General features: G+C 43.3%; 1 protein-coding gene across 1 annotated transcript in view; it reads left to right on the forward strand.

Annotated features, from left to right (window-relative positions):
• Positions 1 to 18,049, forward strand: part of LOC103049595 (ras-related and estrogen-regulated growth inhibitor-like protein A) — a 39,846-nt gene extending 21,797 nt beyond the window's left edge. The window contains exons 2-8 of the mRNA XM_088151123.1: positions 4,534 to 4,596; positions 7,854 to 8,024; positions 8,574 to 8,635; positions 10,890 to 12,746; positions 14,008 to 14,061; positions 14,192 to 14,268; positions 16,558 to 18,049. Coding sequence (XP_088007249.1) covers positions 12,632 to 12,746; positions 14,008 to 14,061; positions 14,192 to 14,268; positions 16,558 to 16,977 — 666 coding nt within the window. The 5' untranslated portion in view covers positions 4,534 to 4,596; positions 7,854 to 8,024; positions 8,574 to 8,635; positions 10,890 to 12,631 and the 3' untranslated portion in view covers positions 16,978 to 18,049. The remainder of the gene's footprint in view (positions 1 to 4,533; positions 4,597 to 7,853; positions 8,025 to 8,573; positions 8,636 to 10,889; positions 12,747 to 14,007; positions 14,062 to 14,191; positions 14,269 to 16,557) is intronic.
• Positions 18,050 to 18,346: the final 297 nt, after the last annotated feature.

Consider the following 18,346-nt stretch of genomic DNA (forward strand, 5'->3'; position numbering starts at 1 on the left):
TAACTGTTCTTATATTATCTTTTATATACTTCTGTGGTAGGAAACCATTTTGATCATGGTTAACTATTTCTTGTAATATACTTTTTAGTTTTTCTGTTAAGATTGAAGTATATATTTTATAGTCATTATTCAAAAGGCTTATGGGTCTATAATTTTTACATAATTTTGAATCTTGATCTTCTTTTGGAATTAAAACAATATTAGCCTCCGTCCACGATTTAGGTATCTGGTTCCCTATCAAAATTGAATTAAATAAGTCTTTAAGTAGTGGTACAATCTGATCTTGAAATTTTTTATAATAACTTGCCAGAAATCCATCTGGACCTGGGGCCTTGCCTGTTTTCAATTTTTGAATCGCTTGTATGATTTCCTGGTCTGTAATAAGATTATTTACTATTATCTTTTGGTCCTTTGATAGTTTCTTTAAGTTATATTTTGAAAGATAATTTTCTATCTTGTCTATTGGCACCTCCCGTTTTTTTATATAAATTCATATATTTGTAAAAGGCATTTTTAATTCCTTCATTGTCAGTTAAATCATCTTCATTATCTCGAATTTTAGTAATAGTATTTTCCCCCTATCCTTTCTTAATTTATAGGCTAACCATCTTCCAACTTTATTAGGACATTCAAAATTTCTTTATTTTATATATCTCAAATTTCTTTTGATTTCATTTGTTGTCAAAATATTAAGTTGCTGTTGCAAGATTTTTATTTGATATTTTATATCTTCGTCCGATGGTTTTGCTTGGTGGTCTTTTTCTTTTTGCTTAATCTGATCTAATAATAACTGAAGTTTTTGTTGTGAAATTCTTTTGATGTGTTTGTTTAAATATATATAATAACTTCGCATATACGCTTTGCTAGCATCCCATACCGTTGCTATATTCACTTCATTATTTAAATTCCATTCAAAGAATTCTTTTAATTTCTGTTTACTTTTTTCCACATACTTTTTTTTTTTCAAAAGGTTTTCATTTAACCTCCATCTCTATATTTTGGGGGGAATTTTTATATTTATCTGGACTGGATTGTGGTCAGATAAAGTTTTTGGGAGGATTGTTGCATTTATAATTTGGTTCGTTAAGTTTGTTGTTAACCAAATCATATCTATTCTGGAAAATGATTTATATCTATCAGAATAAAAAGTATAATCTTTTACATTGCCATTTTTATATCTCCAAGCATCTACAATAGTCAAATTGTCTATAATGTCAAAAAAAGATTTGGGTAGTTTTCCTTGATTATTTTTTATTTTTTGTTCAGATTTTCTATCAATAGACGGTGATATAACCCCATTCCAATCCCCCATTAATATCCAATTATCATACGAAAGATCTATAAAACGGTTTAATAGAGTCTTATAAAATTGATTCTGATTCTCATTTGGAGCATATACGCCCACCACTATTGTTTTAAAGTTTTGCATTTCTATTCTATATACCTCCCTTTTTCATCAGTGATTACCAATTTAGGCTTTAAATTAGGCTTTACATATATTGCTATTCCATTTATTTATTTTTTTCATTTGCTACTATAAATTCATTCCCTAGCCTTTTATAAGTCAAATATTTAGTATCTGTTTTTCTGATATGGGTCTCCTGAATACATACAATATCCTGCTTAAATTTATTTAGATAATGAAATATTTTTTTCCTTTTGACTGGCGCATTTACTCCATTTATGTCCCATGACAAACATTTTAGTTCATTCATTAGAGAGGAGGGCTATAAATTCTTTAGAATTTCAGGTTGTTGCTGCTGTATTTTGTTCTTCAGTAAACACTGATTTCCCCTTCGTCTATCTATCTCTTTACCTCTTCTATCTTTAGTTTGATCTGTTTCCTCCATATCTTTTCTATATTTTTTGAGAAACTCTTCCGCCTTGGGAAGTGTATTCAGCTTGTATCTATGTTGATGAAATGTCACAGTAACTCCCTCTAGTGTTTCCCACCTATATGGGATTTTTTTTCTTTTTAATATCTCTATAAGGAATGTATAATCTTTTCTTTTTTTTAGTATTCTTAGGGGAATTTCCTTGAATATCATCACATCCAATTAAATCTGCAAACATTTGTACAATTGTATCTTGTATTTCTGCTTCATTCTTTTCTGGTACTCCCCTAATCCTGAGATAATGTTCTTTTTCTTTTAGTTCTAATAATGTTACTCGATCTGCTTCATTATCTTTATCTAATTCTAATTTCTCAACTCTTTCTCTTATACATTGAATTTCTTCTTTCATTCCTCTTTCCATCCTTTCCAGCCTCTGTTCTAATCTTTTTTCCAACCCGTCTATTTTAATTTCTAATAGCTGGGTTAAGTTCTGTGTAATACTTTGAGTTGTTTTTTTTGTGAAATCTTCAAACGTGGCTCTCAGCCACTCTCTTTCTCCTCCCATTTCCGACCCCCTCCTATTCTGGTTCCTCGTGTTCATTTTTTCTATTTTTCTATTTTACTATATTTCTATATTTATACAATATATATAATTTCAGCAAAGAATATTTCTATATCTATTCTTATCTATAGTCTATACACAGCCTAATAGCTTAACATACTCTAATAAGTTTTCTAAACGATATGGCAATATGCGATAATTAATTAAATAAATCCTTTTCCGGCTTGGTCTTGAAACAGTGGTTCCCCCTTAGAAGTGTACAATTCATTCTTCTGTTTAGGAAATCTATTTCCTTTCTTTTCCTCTGTAGTTATTTAGAAGCGGCTTTTCAATAGAAATGAGAAGGCCGGCGACTCAAGCCCAAACACCTGGGCTACAAACACCGTCTCCGCCGATTTTACCTCCTAGCTCCCTGGCTGAACTCTTTCATGAAAGTGAAAGCGATGGTCTCGCCTGCCCTCGGGAGCCGCTGAGATTTCTTTGCCGGCAGCGCTCTCTGTCAGCGTTGCCTCCGTGGTCCGCCCGTCTTTTCGACTCCGCAGGATCACTGGCTATCCGCGCTGCAGTTTTCCTTTTCTCCGAGCTGCAGTTACAGCCGTCCTGTCGCCATCTCTTCTCACCGGAAGCCTCCCAAACCTGCCCAGTTCTGAGGGTCTCTGTATATCTGCTTTCACTATAAGCGTCCTTGACAAGGTGGCATCCAGAGTTTATTTGGAAGTCACCCTTTCGCCATCCAGCAGCATCCTTTGACTGCTACATGCTCATGCTCCCTCCCTCCCTCCCTCCTGTCAGCCAGGAACAGGCCAGCATCTTCCCTCCAGGGGAGCTTCACCCAGGCAGGCTCAGCCTAGAAAACAGTCGGGTACCATGTTCTCCTCCGCAAGCCTTCTAGAATGATTCAGGAAACATGGGTGTCTTCATCAAATGGCTGCCACGGTGGGTGTGCCTGGCCACACCTGTTTGCCAGAAGAGAGGTTGATGAGGCTGCTCTCCATCACCCCCTCGTGCCCCCAGGATGCTCTAGATGCCCCCCCGAAACAAAGGATTGGGCTGCAGCCAGAGACATTTCTGTTTTCTGCAAATGAATGAGAATTGTATTGCAGGCATTGGCTTCCAGGGACTTTCCTTGTTTGCTTAGACCTTTTCTCAGTCTTTGTTACTAGTTGTTCTTGCTGGGAGAAACAACTATTACTGTAGAACTAGGATACCATCTGGATGGGGACACAGACTTTTATCAGGTTTCCCACAGAGCCTGGGCACAGCCTCTCCCTTTTCTGCCTGGGAAGAAGAAATCAGTGAGTGGCTAAAAGGGGGATCTTGTTTCTGAAAAACCACAGCAGTGGACCCAAAACATACAAATGCCTATTCAGAGATTAAATGGTGAATTGCAAAATAAATATGACAGGAGAACACAAGACTGGTGCCCAACTTTGTTTCTTCAAAAATATGTTTCCCTTTTTTCCTGATAAAGCGCCAACTCAGTGTTGCAGGAACACAATGGGTGTAATGGATGAACCAATTCATCAGAATTGGTTGTCAGTTATTGGCCCTAAGAACTAAACATAGAAATCCAGGCAGGCACCAGAACCTTCCTGTCCTGCTTGGAAGCGGTTGGCCAGTCACTGTTGGAAGCTGGGGGCTGGGACAGCTTGACTCAGCAGCGAAGCTCTTTTTAATAGCTGGAGGTGGGGGTGCATAATATATTGAATCACAGACTAACCAAATAGGCTGTGTTTACCCAGCACAGTAATCCACCCACCAAATAATAAATTTATCAAGGTTAACCCCTTGAAGCATGGTGTAAACAGGGGCCAATATGAATATATTGATGCAATAAAGATTCTCCCATCACTGGTTGATGAACACATTGTGATCTAGCTTATCATGGTGTATGAAACCAGCTACTGTGGATTGCAAACTAAGAATTATGGCATAGTGCACATTGTGTAAATCTAGCCAAAAAACTGCAGCAGTTTATTCCTGGTTAAAGCATAGATTAAGTGGAAACCACATTCATGCTTCATGCTCAGGAAAATCATCTTGCACAACATGGTCCTTAATCGCTATTTTTATCTGATTCACATGCCATTTAATTCCAACAGAATTAAGCACATTTTTTATTTTTCATTCCCACAGGCCACCATCCTTAGTGAATGAGATGATGGATAATATGGGATGTGAATCTCTGCATCCCAAGAGGTAGGAAAGAAACAGCAATGTCGTTTTCTTGCTAAACTTGGCTTTGCATCACATACTAAACTGCAAGTAATGAAACACCTTGGCTCTACTCACAGAACACGCAGTGGCCCAGCTCTTCAGCTCTATGGCTTAATGTGACAGTCAGGCTCCCACCACAGCACCCACTACCCCCGAGAGGCCTTTTCACATGCATGGCACAGGGCCATCATTTCACCAAAGACCTGGGGGCCCTGTCCACTTTGGCCTTCCCTCAATGTGGATGATTCTACTAAGGGCAAAAGACCTGGAACAGAAACTGCAGTTTATAAATTTCTGGAGGGTTTTAAGAAAAGGTGTTCATGGAAGCATGCAAAATGCTGACATACTTCCTAGCAAGTATGGGATAGAAGAGGCTGAGGGGAGGGGTCTAAGTACAATCCATCACAATCTGTGATTTTGGTGGAATTTTATACTTTTTTTACTTTTTTACAATGAACCTACTTACAGCAGAGTGCTGCCTTTGCATCACATATGTAACCTGGGTATTGTATTTTCAGGGCTGACACAATTCACTAAACCATGGAAACACAGATTGTCAGGTGGGATCTTGAAGATAATCCAGTCTAACTCTCTGATAATACAACCATAATCTATAATTACAGTTAAGTGAGCAAGTTCAGTTTTAAAGGAGTACAAGGAAGGAAAGAGAGCTAGTTTGGTGTAATGGTTAAGGCATCAGACTAGAAACTGGGAGACATGAGTCCTGCCTTAGGTACAAAGCCAGCTGGGCGGCCTTGGGCCAGTCACACACACTCTCAGGCCTAGGAAGGAGGCAATGGCAATAACTTCTGAAATCTTGCCAAAAAAACTACAGGGACTTATCCAGGAGTCAACACTGACTCGAAGCTGCACGCATGTGTGCACACACGTAATGAAGGAAAGTGAGAACATGGTTCATCTTGACTAAATGAGTCAGATTTTGAGAAGGTCACAAACTCCAGGTCAGGGCCTCAAGAGTCAACCAACCATTTGGGGTTCACCAAGCGAGGAAAACTTACAGTGGTTGCTTGGGCAGAGATGGTGTGCTGAATTAGATGGATTTGGGGCAACTTTTGATTGAGAGAACAAAAGTCCCAGATGCTAAGCACTTCCTGCTCAAAGTTCAAATGTTCATTATTTCTTGTCATTCAAAATTTAAGCAGCCAGTCAATATTTTATTTTTAGCTTGCTGATTTTAAGAGTCAAATATATTTCTAAAACAGATGATGATTGAAGTTTTGCTTTAACTAAGCGCAAAGGAGCAGGGAGACACAGGTTCTAGTCCCCCCTCAGCCACAGAAGCTTCCTGGGAGACTTTGGGCCAGCCCCTCCCTCTCAGCCCAGCTTCCTCACAGGGTCACTGTTGTGGGGAAAAATGTACAAAAAGGGAGGATAGAAATCTGATTGATTGGATTTTGAGGCTGTCCAGCTCCAAAAAGAATCTGGCCAGCTTACAATATTTAATATATATAATAAATAATGGTAAGATCCTTGATCAAGTCTCTTGATCATGACAGTCCACTTTTATTGAGGCAGCACAATTCCATTTGTCTTTTTTATATCACCCTACTGGTTCATGTTCAGCTCGTGATCCACCAAGAGACCCAGATCTTTTTTGTATCTACTGCCACCTAATATGGTCTCTCCTGTCCTCTCTTTATGCCTTTGATTCTTCCTACCGAAATGTAAGTCTTTGCATTTGTCCCTGTTGAAATTCATCTTGCTGGTTCTAAGGTGTTTGCTACCCCTCATCTTTGTGCGCCAGTAAATACAATAATTGTATTTGGTAATCCCTCAACCAAGCTGTCTCTGAATACAGGTAGTCCTCATTTAGTGACCACAATGGGGACCAGCAACTCAGTCACTAAGTGGGAAATCATGTGACCACAACTGTGCTTTCCTTTTCCCCACTCCCCCACCCTTTGGAAAGTGCTGGGATAATTAGCAAGAAGGGAATTAATGTTTGTATACATTCATTGGAGAGGAAGGGATTACAAGCAGGCACACAGTAGGGAATATGTATAGTACTGTGATCTCCTCCCAAAGTCTATTCTATGTTCTGATTCATTCCATGCTCAAGATTTTGATTTAGTGTTTGAATGAGCATTTGGAAGAAAGCTAGAATCTCTATCTGATGGACGAATTGAGAGAGTTTCCCTCCCTTGTCTGGGGAATTGATCAACACAGGTAGAAGCCGTTCACTGCAATCTCTTTTGTCAAGAGCTTGCAATCTCTTCATTCCAGGCTGGGGAGGGGTATGCACCACAACCCTGCAGAGGAATGTGGGGAGGCCTTGACTTCTGAAGCACCCCAGCCCCCTACGCTTGCCAGGGTAAACTGGTTTTCAAACCAGTTTCACTGCTAAGCCTTCTCCCAAGCAACCTGAGAATCATGGCTGGCATATCTGCTGGGGAAAAATACTTTCCTGCTTCAGTCTTGACATTCAGTGGCTGACACATCAAATAATTTGGTGATCTCCAGAGGCATTGCACTACAACTCCCATAACTCTCAGACATGGCTACTATGCCTCCTGATACTTCATTTGGTGCTCCACAGACTTCTCCACTCCTTGCTTAGAAACAGATTTTTTTTTTAAAACAAGAAATAAAAAGGAACTCTCCCATCATGTCTCTGCAGCCCTGCCTTTGGACCCCACAAGAATCTCACTAGGAGGACAGACTGCATCTTGGGGTAATATACCTTCTGGCCAGCAGAGCATGCTTAGTGACTGGTCACACCCAGAACAGGGGCCTCCCACAGTGGCTGTTTTGGAAATGTCCTTGCTATAAGCTGTCAAAATCCTCAATGTGACCCAGGTCAAAAAGGTTGCCTACCCCACCTGTAAACACTTCACCAGCTTCCAAAGCAGCCAAAAGCGATGAGCTTAATAATTTCTTTTCTTACAATCTGGAAGGCAACTCAGCTGCTACCTGTTTGATAGTATTTTATTTGCAGCCCCCAAAATCTTCTAAGCTGCTTCTGTGCTGACAATTGACAGCAGGGTTATAGCAAGTGGGATTTCCTGCCAATTTGCAGTGGAAATGAGATAGCTATATTGAACCTCCGACTAGATTAATGTATTTAGGAATGATAAAAATAATCGCCCCCCACAAAGGCCAAATAAATTGTTGACTCTTGTTTTGCAGCATTGGGAATAAATGACTTGAAAATGAAACAAGTTCTCTCCAAGGTTAATCACTGTTTTTCTTGACTGCCCCTCAAACCCAATTTTTTCCAGGGACAGCAGTGAAAATGCAAAGGAAGTTGGGACCAGATCCTGAAAGGAAAGGTTGAATTTTCTGTTTAGTCTAGACAAATACCAATTAAGAATTGATCTGACAGTCATATCCAAATCTTCAAGGAGCTGCCACAAAGATAAAACCAGTTTGTTTTTCTGCTGCTTCCAGAGGTAAGAGTAGCATCAGTGGATTCAAAAATAATAGATTTAGGCTAAACATTAGGAAAACATTCCCTATTGTAGGGTGGATTCACACCACATGATAACCTAGGCTCAGATGGGGAGTGGTTGCTTGGGGCTCACTTCATTCTCAAAGTTAGAGGATGGTTTACTTGTTTGGGCAGAATTCCAGATGAATATTAAGGAAAACTTCCTAACAGGATCAGCAACAGATCCAATGATGCTGAGAGGTGGTAGGCTCCTCTTCAGTCCCTTCCTAGAGACAACCATCTGTCAGGGATGCTTTAATCTAGATTCCTGCACTGAAGTTGGGCTAGATGGTCAAAAGTCCCTTCCAGTGTCATGATTCTAGAATTCTGGAGCCCATCCCAAGCTCCTTTTCCCTATTAGCTTAGCCCGCCATAGGATCCCACCCCTCAGAAATCCATTTTTAAAGCCCATTATGCAAATTGTTATGCTCAGTTTTACTTTCCCTTTAAATCAACAATTCCAGTGTCACACAACCACTTTCCCCAATGTACTTGTATTTCCTCTTCTCAGCCAAGAACAAGTTGACCCCTTGTGCTGTCTTCTACCTCCTGAAGGAGAAAGTCGTCAACAAGGTGAGTTAGGAATTTCCTGGAAGCCCTGTGCTTGGCAGAGTTTGTCTCCCAACAGACATAGGGTGATTGCTGTGACTTCATGCCCCTTTGAAAGATCTGCAGTTTGCTTTTGGAAGGCATCATCCACGTCTTCTTCCTTGAGAGAGTGACAGTAGACGCGAACAACATTTCTTCCTCCGTTTATCTTTTTAAAATGTAATAATAATTTAAATTTATACACTGCCCGACTCCCAGCGACTCCGGCCAGACTCAGCATACATTTCAATGTAGGATTTGACCCATTTGCCTGAGAAAACTGTTGGGCATGAAGAGTGAAGTGATTAGACATTTGGGACCGTCTGCTGGGACCCCCTTCTGCAGCTCAGCTGGAGACAGGGCTGCCCTAAGCATCTGCCCAGCACCCTTCACTTGCAGCTTCCAAGGCGCAACAGAGAACGGAATCCCTCGCTCCAGCCTGGGAGTAAAAGTCTCGGCCCTCGCCTCTAATCTGGTTTGACCTGCTTGGGCACATTTGAGCCCAGGGTGACAGACCCTGCATCGGTTGCAGGCCGCTTCTAATCCAATGTGATGTCCTCGCCATAGTCATCAATGGCATTTTACATGGGCGGCTGCTGCGCTGTAAAGGCAGGGCCTCCCTCCCCCAGGGACCTGCTGTACGGAGTGTAAGAACTGGTCTTCTCAGAGAACCAGGGCTGAAAAAGCCAGCACATTCCAGAATCAGCCCAGCTTTACTCTGGAATACCTGGGATTCCACAACGCAGAAAAGGCATTTCTCTCTCTACCCAGACTGAAGTCATGCAGTGCTGTTACATGAAACCTGAGGTTTTCTTTCCTACCTGGGTTAATGTTTTAAAAGATTCTTTGATTAAAAGATAATCAGGAAGGTGGCCGCCTGCGAAACAAAGTGCCCCACCTGCACTGTTTCCTTTATTCACAAACACATGTAAATTCCTGTTTGTTGTTTTTAAGAAAGGGAACTCAACATTTTCAAATGTATTAATTAAAAAAAAAAATCCAAAGCGCTTCTAAACCCCAGAGGGTTGCCTTCCTTGAAATTGTGGTACTGTCGGGCCTAGCCCAAGGAACTCCAGGAGACCATGCAGAATCAATCCATCAAGGTTTATTAGCTACAACCCCTTAACAAGAATCTCGCCAGAATGAAACCAGTTCCCAGGCTCAGACAGTTCACACCGATGGAATTTCTTAGGGAGGTGCCAGTCTCCTCCACTTATCTCTTCCTCGCTCCTCTGGAGATGAGAGCACATTCTTTACTCCCCTCCCACCATTCCAGTCCATCACAGGTACGTATCCTACATTTCATAATGTTTTGGCTATACTACTATCAGCCCTAGCAACTAATTGAGTCCAGAGAGCAGCAGGTTAGGGAGGAATGTGGCTTTAAGTTCGTTTAAAACCATAAGATAGTGCTCAAGATTGACCGCCAATGTACTGGATTTAAATGTACTAAGCCATCATGTCCTTGTTTGATAGAATGTCAGGGCTGGAGATCATCTAGTCCAGCCCACTGTCCAGTGTAGGAATCTACCACCATGGCATCCCTAACAGGTGACCACCCAGCCTCTATTTATATACCTCCACTGAAATAAATCATTTCATTCTGACTCCCTTGGTCAGTCTGTTCCCTTGGTGAAATTCTTATTAGGAAATTCTTCCTGATCTCCAACTGGACTCCCTTGTCATTTGAGTGCCTTGTTTCTTGTCCTGAATCCTGGAGTTACTCAGAAGAATTCTGCCCGTCTTATGAGAGCCCTTCAGATACATGAAGACAGTTTCACAGTGTCTCCCTAGTCTGTTTTCTCCAGGCTGAATATCCCCAACACCTCCAGCCCGCCCTTGTATGTTTTTCCTCTGGACATGCTCCAGTTTGTCAATGTCCTCCTTAAATGCGGTGCACAGAACTGGACACAATATTCTAGGTGCAGAATAGGGAGGAACAATCATTTCTCTTGATCTTGACATTTCTGTTGATGCAGCCAAGGATTGTGCTGGCTGCTTTTTCCAGCTACATCCCATTGTTAGCTCATGTTCAGCTTGAGACCTACCAAGACATAATTACGTATGGTCTCTCCCACCCTACATTTATTGATGCTTTTGAATGTTCCTATCCAAATGTTGGGCTCTGCATTTGTGGATGCTGAAATTCATCTTGCTGCTCATTGTTCCAGCCTATCACAGTCCTCCTGAATCTTGATAGTCCTCCCTAAGGTGTTTGCTATCTTTCTGTTCTCTACAGATGGGATACTTGGATTATCTTGCCCCTGATCCAATGCAGCTATGAGATACAGCCCTCAGCACTTCCCTCCAGTTTGATGTTGGGGCACTGACTGACACTTGAGTACAATTGTTCAGCCAGCTCTGGATCTAGTGATACCAAGGTCCAGTTTGAGATAAACTCCAGAAGGAGGGCCTTGTTGATGGGGGCTCTCTGCCTTTGGGACACACTCATTAGGCAACTAGTTGGGACTTTATATGCCCCAGGTAAAGTCCCTTTTATTTCTCACCTTTGAATTTAAACCTCTGCATCAGTTGGCTTTTTAAACAGTGTTCCTGTATCCTGGATTTACACTGTGGCTGTGGGTTGGCTTTGTTTGAGCTTACAATTTTGTAGCAGGGTTGCATGTTAAACTTTAAAGCGTTATTATAAACTGGCCAGAGAACCTTCTCACTTTCAGTAGATTTTCCTAGACCCAAAGGGGCCAGTGACTCCTTGGGAACAGTTTCTCCTTTCTGGTCACAAGGGGGCGCTCCTGCCTCGTTCTCCTTCTGGGGCCACAGCCAAAAGCTTCCTAAACTCAGCAGGGCTGGCTTGTTGGAGGAAGAGTTCCTCACACACTGCCAGTGGAAGCCCCTTGGATTCTGCCTTAGGAGAAGAAAAAAGGATATATATTCTATATATATTTAAATCTACTTTGTTGATTGAGGTATTAAGTAACAACTGATTGGATTAACATATATTGCTCTCTTGAGCAATGGATTCCCACACCTGCACTGAGCCAAAATGAAGTTGGTAAACCATGTTGTGTGAGCCCAGCCAACTGTGTGTTTCCTCACTTAAACCAATCAAAGATAAACCAAAACTGATAAACCATGACCATCACTATCATGGACAGGGAGGTAAGTATTAGAGGAGTTATTCATGTGTGGCTTGGTAGGCAGCATTTAGCCAGCCTTGGTTGAGCTGGAAAAGCCAAGCAGAACTGGACCTAGTTAGTCCTTGGATGGGAGACCACCAGGAAGCTTCAGGGCTGAGGCCAGACTCAGAAGTTGGAAAATATCCTGGGAAAAGGCAGTAGCAGAGGACTTCTATGCTGTGCCAAGGAAACCACAAGGTCGAGTCTGGTAGCACCAGCAGCCAAACTCAACTTGAAGGCAGCTTTACTCTAGTAGAATTTTAAACGGCAGTCCGTATGTTTTGCATAGATACAGGGGCTGCAGTCTCAAGTCAGCCTGTGAACCTGGCAATTCAGTCAAAGCTCCACGGCTGGCATTTAACTGCCCTGGGCACAGCGAAGCGACAAAGAGCAAAATGCTCCTCGCGTGACGATGCCCTTCGTCCAGCCCCTGAAAGGGGACCTCTCGTCTCGTTGAGGCCGCTTCCTCCCCTCCCCTCCCCTCCCCGTGGGTGGGTTTTACCTTTGAAACAGGCCGCGCTCGCTTTCAACGTCGCTCCTGCCTTCGCGCGCGCCGCCGTACTGGCGCGTGGGGTGGAAGCTGCTGCTCCTCCTCCTCCTCCACCTTCCCCACCGGTGCCGTCTTCAAACCGCCCCCTCCGCCTGGGCGGCCGGGAAGCGCCGTCCTCCTCGGCCTGCGGGGTCCCCCCGGTGGCGAGGGAGCGCCGCAACGTCTGCGCCCTCCCCTCGGCCCTGCCAGCCGAGGCGGGTGCGCCCGGTGCCCGTCGCGAGGGACGGTTCGTCGCCTCCGCCTCCGCCTCCTTCTCCCGGCTGCGGGTCCGTCGTGCGGGAAGCGAGATTTCAGATGTTGGTGCCACTCAAGACGGCTTTCCAACGGGCCGGGAAGATGTCCGAGGGGAGCTTGCCCAAACTGGAAGCCAACATCCTGGTCACCGGGGCGCAGAAAGTGGGGAAATCGGGTAAGTTGCCGCTGCCGCCGCCGCTGCTGCCGCTCCGGAGCGGCGTCTCGGCGTGTGAACGGCCCTGGACCTGCTCCACGGTGATCGGGTGGAACTAATTTCTGCGGACAGCATCTTCCCTAACTTAACCCCATGCATTCCAGACTACAACCCCTATCTCACTCAGCCAGTTTGGCATGGAGGAAATGTGGCTGAACTACACTTCCCGGCTACCGCACTCTGGAGGCCCCAGGTTGCAGGACGCATCTGGGCTGTTGCGGTCGCCAGTGGGACCGGCCGGCCACCCAGTGTCCTTTTACCTCGCATTCCTGTCTGCCTTACAGGGTTGTAAGACGAGGAACAGACAGCCCCAAGCGCATCACGAGTTCCTCAGTAAAGACGAGAACTAAGCAAGTCTTTTGCCCCTAGTCCAAGACTGGTCAGTTTAAAAAACTGCTTTTTCACTAGCCAGAACCCCAGTCCCCATTTGCGCACGTGCCTCAAGACAGAGCCGTGCGGGGATTTGGGTTTTCCAGGGAAGCGCCGCGTTCCCTGAAGAAGTGGTATAAAGATTAGCCTTCCCGCTGGGAGTCTACGCAGCAGACTGGGCATTTTCAGTCCTGGTCTCTCACCCCTTGAGAGTTACTCGAGAGATTTCTTTCAGGCAAAGCTCCTTGAGGATAAGAGGTATGTTTTGCCTTGCAGGAATGTGTGAGGAATCTAAGCAAGTTAGGGTATGAAAGCCTTCTGAGCCCCAACTGATTTAAATGTTGGTTATGAATACGTGTGGGCTCTGGACGCATCATTGCAGTAAGCAAAGAAAGAGACAAGCCCTGTTCAGCCATCTACCTTTTGCTGGACCAGAGAAATTCAGATTGTTTATGTTGTGCTTATTTGGAAGGGGGGTTGCCCGGTTCTCCCACATCTGGGGAAAAGCTTACATCTTCAGTCCAGCTTTCTCTAGGCAGTACATGCACTTTTCTGGACAAAAGAAAACGCTTCCTAATTTTTCACAGTGAGGTGTTTGTGCTCTTACAAAATGTTCTGTGAGTGGTGCCCAATCAGATGCTTTTGTATAAAAGGTTTTCTTAGACCTCGAAAGAACACGTTGGGATGGGGGGGGTTGTATAGAAAGTAGAGGGATTTTAATTCTTGGCCTCCGCTGAGATGTGCAGCAGGACCTGCCAGAGCTGCTGCTTGGTTCTTGAAAGGGAAGCTCCAGAGCATTACAGGAGCTCTCGCTGAGATGCCGATGCTACACCAGCTTTCTCTTCCGTTCCAGCTTTGACAGTTCGATTTCTGACCCGAAGGTTCATTGGTGAATATGGGAATATTGGTAAGTGAGTCTCTTTCCTGTGGCATATCTTCATGCTTTTCTTCCCTTGCCACTTTTTAATTTTCTCCCTTCTTTCTCTGTTCTTCCTTCCTTCCTTCGTCATATATTGTTTTTTATTTCTTGCCTCCAGAATCCATTTACAGCCACAACATGAAGATGGCTGGGCAGAAAGCGTGCTTTAGTATCTGGGACCCTGCCTGCCCACAGGTGAGCATCACTTCCCCATTTGCAATGACACTCACAACTCCCACCCCCCCCCAGCTAGCCTGTTCAATCCATGGGACATTCCCATTCTTAGTCACATTAGATCCTAGATTTCCAGAGTTGGAAGAGGGTGCTTAGGAGTCCCACACCCTGTTCACTGCTGGAATCCAAATCTAAGCATCCCAGACATATGGAGACATTGTCAGCAAGACAAATCAGGAATTTTATGGAAGGACTATGTTTGGGACAGTTTGTTTCTCAATAGATCCACGTGTAGTTAAAAAACCCCAACCGCTATGCTTGCAGTTTGATTTTAGAAAGCCCCACCCACCCTTGTTTGGAAAGTCCATAACCAACAATCCCATTGCATTTGTTCCTTCATGAATTTTATGACAGATGCTCTCCACACTGCAGTCAAGTTCATTCATAGACTTTTTCATTTTTATTTTGCACCTATGGTGCAATCTCCCATCCTTTCTATTGCCTCTGTTCATTTTGAACAATTTCTACCCTTCAGTTCCTATATTCCAGTCATGGGAATCATCCTAAAAGGTCTCCATTCTGCCTGCTAAATCAGAGTTGGCCTTCTGTCATCAAAACTCAAGGTCATCTTCTTTATTTCCCATACTCCGACCATTAATGTATAGACAATGAGGGCCATGGACTTTATCAATTTAATGTTACTTTTAATTTTTCTTCAAGAGGTTTAACAAGCCCCATTTCAACAACAGTCCCAATTTATACAGTGTGCAAACCATCCAAATTTCTTTGTTCAAGGTATAGTTTACAACACCCCCAGTATTCAGTCTATGGTTTCTGTAAATTACATCTCACCATATTGTTTATGGGAGAGACACTCTTCATCTGGCTCCTCTTGATGAGTCCTGTCCAGTATGGTGGAACCTCTGGCATAGCTCTCATCCTCCTAGGAGCATGCAAGCCCCACAACCACATCAAGGTAGTGCCTCACTGGAGGTTGTTGCTGTTGTTATTATTATTATGGTTGGTTGCATAGTCAGCCAGATGTTTAGACTGGATTTGGCATTTTTATCCACCTATTGAGTCCCTCCCAAGGACCTGGGATGGGCAGATGGGGTTGAATGTTAAAGGTATATAAGCTGTTCCAAGGAAAGCTGCCTGTTGCAATTGACCGAGGGTGATTTTGCCAGTGCCAGTGGTGTTCAGGTGGTGCTCCAGATATTTCGGGATTGCATTTAAGGCGCCTATAACCATTGGTATTATCTTTGCTTTCTTTTGCCATAGCCATTCTACTTCTATTTACAGGTCTTTATATTTTGTGATTTTCTCAAGTCTGGGGTGTTGTGTGTTTGAATCCTGAAGTCCCAGAGCACTTTAGCTTCTTCCTTTTCTATTACATTGTCTGTTTTGTGGTCCCACCAGTTCTTGCTTGCAGGCAAGTGGTATTTCTTGCAGAGATTCCAATACACCATTGTTGCTACTTTGTCATGCCATTGTTTGTAGTCAATCTGTGTGATGAAAGAACTTGTAATAACTGCAGAAATGGTGGAGAAGAACAAGGAAGATCAAGAATTGGGCAGCACCAGGTGAAGATGAACTGCATGGTTTTTGGTTGAAACCTGACTGCTCTGCACCCAACTCATTGCCAAGCAATTTAGCAACATTTTCAGATGGAAAGAGCTTGTTTTCAACTAAATGCTGTTGGACTGCATCAGCTACCACACCAGTTAGCAATTTGAAAGTTGTTGGCAAACAGGGAATTGGCCTGTAGTTGCCTGGTGCTGCTCCTTTTGCTGGTAGGTTTTACCAGATGTTAACCGATCTTCAATTTCACCTCCTTGCAGTATGTTGTTAAACTGCTTGGCAATGAGTGGGTGCAGACTAGCCAGATGTTTCAACCAAAAACCATGCAGTTCATCTTCACCTGGTGCAGATCTTTGATCCTTGATCCTTGATCTTCCTTGCCCTTTTCTTTGATCCTTGATCCTTGATCTTCCTTGCCCTTTTCTCCACCATTTCTGCTGCTATTACAAATTATTTCATTTCAGCTTCTTTTTCATTCTGATCCTGCTTAGCTTCCTGACACAGATCAAGAGACTGCCACCTCCTGAGTCTCAACTTTGGTGCCTCCAGATATGTTGGAACTGATTGCATTTCCAGAGGGTGCCATGTTGAGGGAAAACTATCCCATAGGAAGAACTGTATGGTTCAGCCTAGTTCAATTTCTGAAGCCTGTGGTAATTTCTCAAGTTGAATTAAGGGCTGCTGTTTTGCATTCCCATCTGTAATAAGTCCTCCTTTGACTCTCTGTAGGTGGCCAATCTCCAAAGCTACCTAAATGAGAAACAACTCCGTTGGGCTGATGGTTTCATTATTGTCTACAGTATCTGTGATCGTGCCAGTTTCTCTTTTGCCCGTCATCAGCTCCATTGGATACAACATTCAAAGAGAAGAAGTGGGGCAGGAAGGATGCCCATTATTCTGGTGGGGAACAAACGGGACTTGCAGCACCAGCGGACTGTCTCCAGTGAGGAAGGTCGACTCCTGGCCCTGTCCACCCACTCAGGCTTTTTTGAGATCTCTACTGCTGAGACCTACCATGGCTCCTTAGTGGTCTTCCATGAACTTCTTAACATGGTTCAGGACTCGAGGAACTTGACCAAGAAGGCTGCAGGCATCCGTGAGATTGTCCGCAGTGTGTCAGCCATCTTTGGGCGGAGAAGAACTTACTGAAGTTTGGTTGGGGAAAGCTAAGCAGATTCAGAGAACTGTTCAGATAGAAGCCACTGATGATGGCTGTTGACATGATTCCTCCTCATGGAACATCAGATGAACAACTACAGAAGGAAGTAAGGAAACATATACCTGATGTACTTGGCTCTCCGCATGGCTCGACGTGTTCTTCCTGATTACCATGGAAGACAGTCACTCTGAGAAGCTGTAAATCTTTCTGTCCTAGCAGCACAATCTTCTCTAGCAATTCACAGGTTTCCATCTCTTAAACAGTGTTACCACCACTTACTGCTATTGCTCAGACTTTGAATGTGGAGTAAAAGTAGATGCTCTGGAACACATGCAGAGAACCAAAGAACAAGCCTTTTACCAGCTTGGCATATACACAACCAGGGGCTACATCTTCCATGTCAAAGAAAATGGAAGGAGCAGAGACTGATATTTCTCACAATTTGTATATACACAGAGATACAGATATTTATAGATATGTGTGGGTATACACATACGCACCCCTCTCACTTTGCAGCTAAATAGTTTAAAAGAATTGGAGCAATTATGTATTTTTTCCCTTCTGAACACAAATACATTTCTGTAAAGCCTTTTGGAGACCCTGCAGGGACTGAAGAAATTATTGGGTTTGTTGGGAAGAAAATGAGAGGCCTAACTTCAGGGCAAAAACTGTACTGTACTTGCCAGCATGCAGCCCAGTCCTCACACAGCATGCCTTCTTCAATTAAGTTCTCAAATATGAAGGCACAGGCCTTTTAGCTCTTTTGTATGTTATGCATCATTCTAAGCTGTTTTTCAATCTCAGTTCCCTACTGCACAATTCCCCTTTTAAAAGGGGTACAGTGTAGGAGGGAAGGAAGAATGGATGACATGTGTTTTCTTCTGTCCTATGTTTGGTTAAAACTTGGAATTTAAAAATAAGGTGCAGATTAGGTCTGCCCACTAGATTTTGCGACCTAAGCTTTTTTTTAATTAACATTTATTATGGCTGTGATGCAAAGTGCCATGCTCATCTAAGAGTGTAGATTGGACTTTATTCCTTAAATTCCAGCCACCATCCTGATTGCTGTAGCAAGCTGCTTTTCAACATAGTAAAAAAAGGTGTCTAAAATGTGCCTTGGTATATATGAGGCTGGTTCACACATCATGCTACTATAATATTGCATTTGGTGTTGGCTTAGTGTTGTGCAACTCCCAGGTACTGTGGTATGAAAATCATAGTTTGTTCAAGGGAGCACAGCAAACCATGGTTTTGAGACCTGTGGAGGCTTCCAGAAACCTTACTCCTCCATCTGCATGAAGCATTCCTGGTGCAGCTACAGGGAGAGTTTGAATTTGCAAGATGAGATTAAAGGTGACG

This window comes from Python bivittatus, unplaced genomic scaffold, assembly GCF_059951505.1.
Source record: "Python bivittatus isolate LINGU-HERP-01145 unplaced genomic scaffold, Pbiv_v1 ctg000660_np1212, whole genome shotgun sequence".
Classification (NCBI taxonomy): Eukaryota; Metazoa; Chordata; class Lepidosauria; order Squamata; family Pythonidae; genus Python; species Python bivittatus.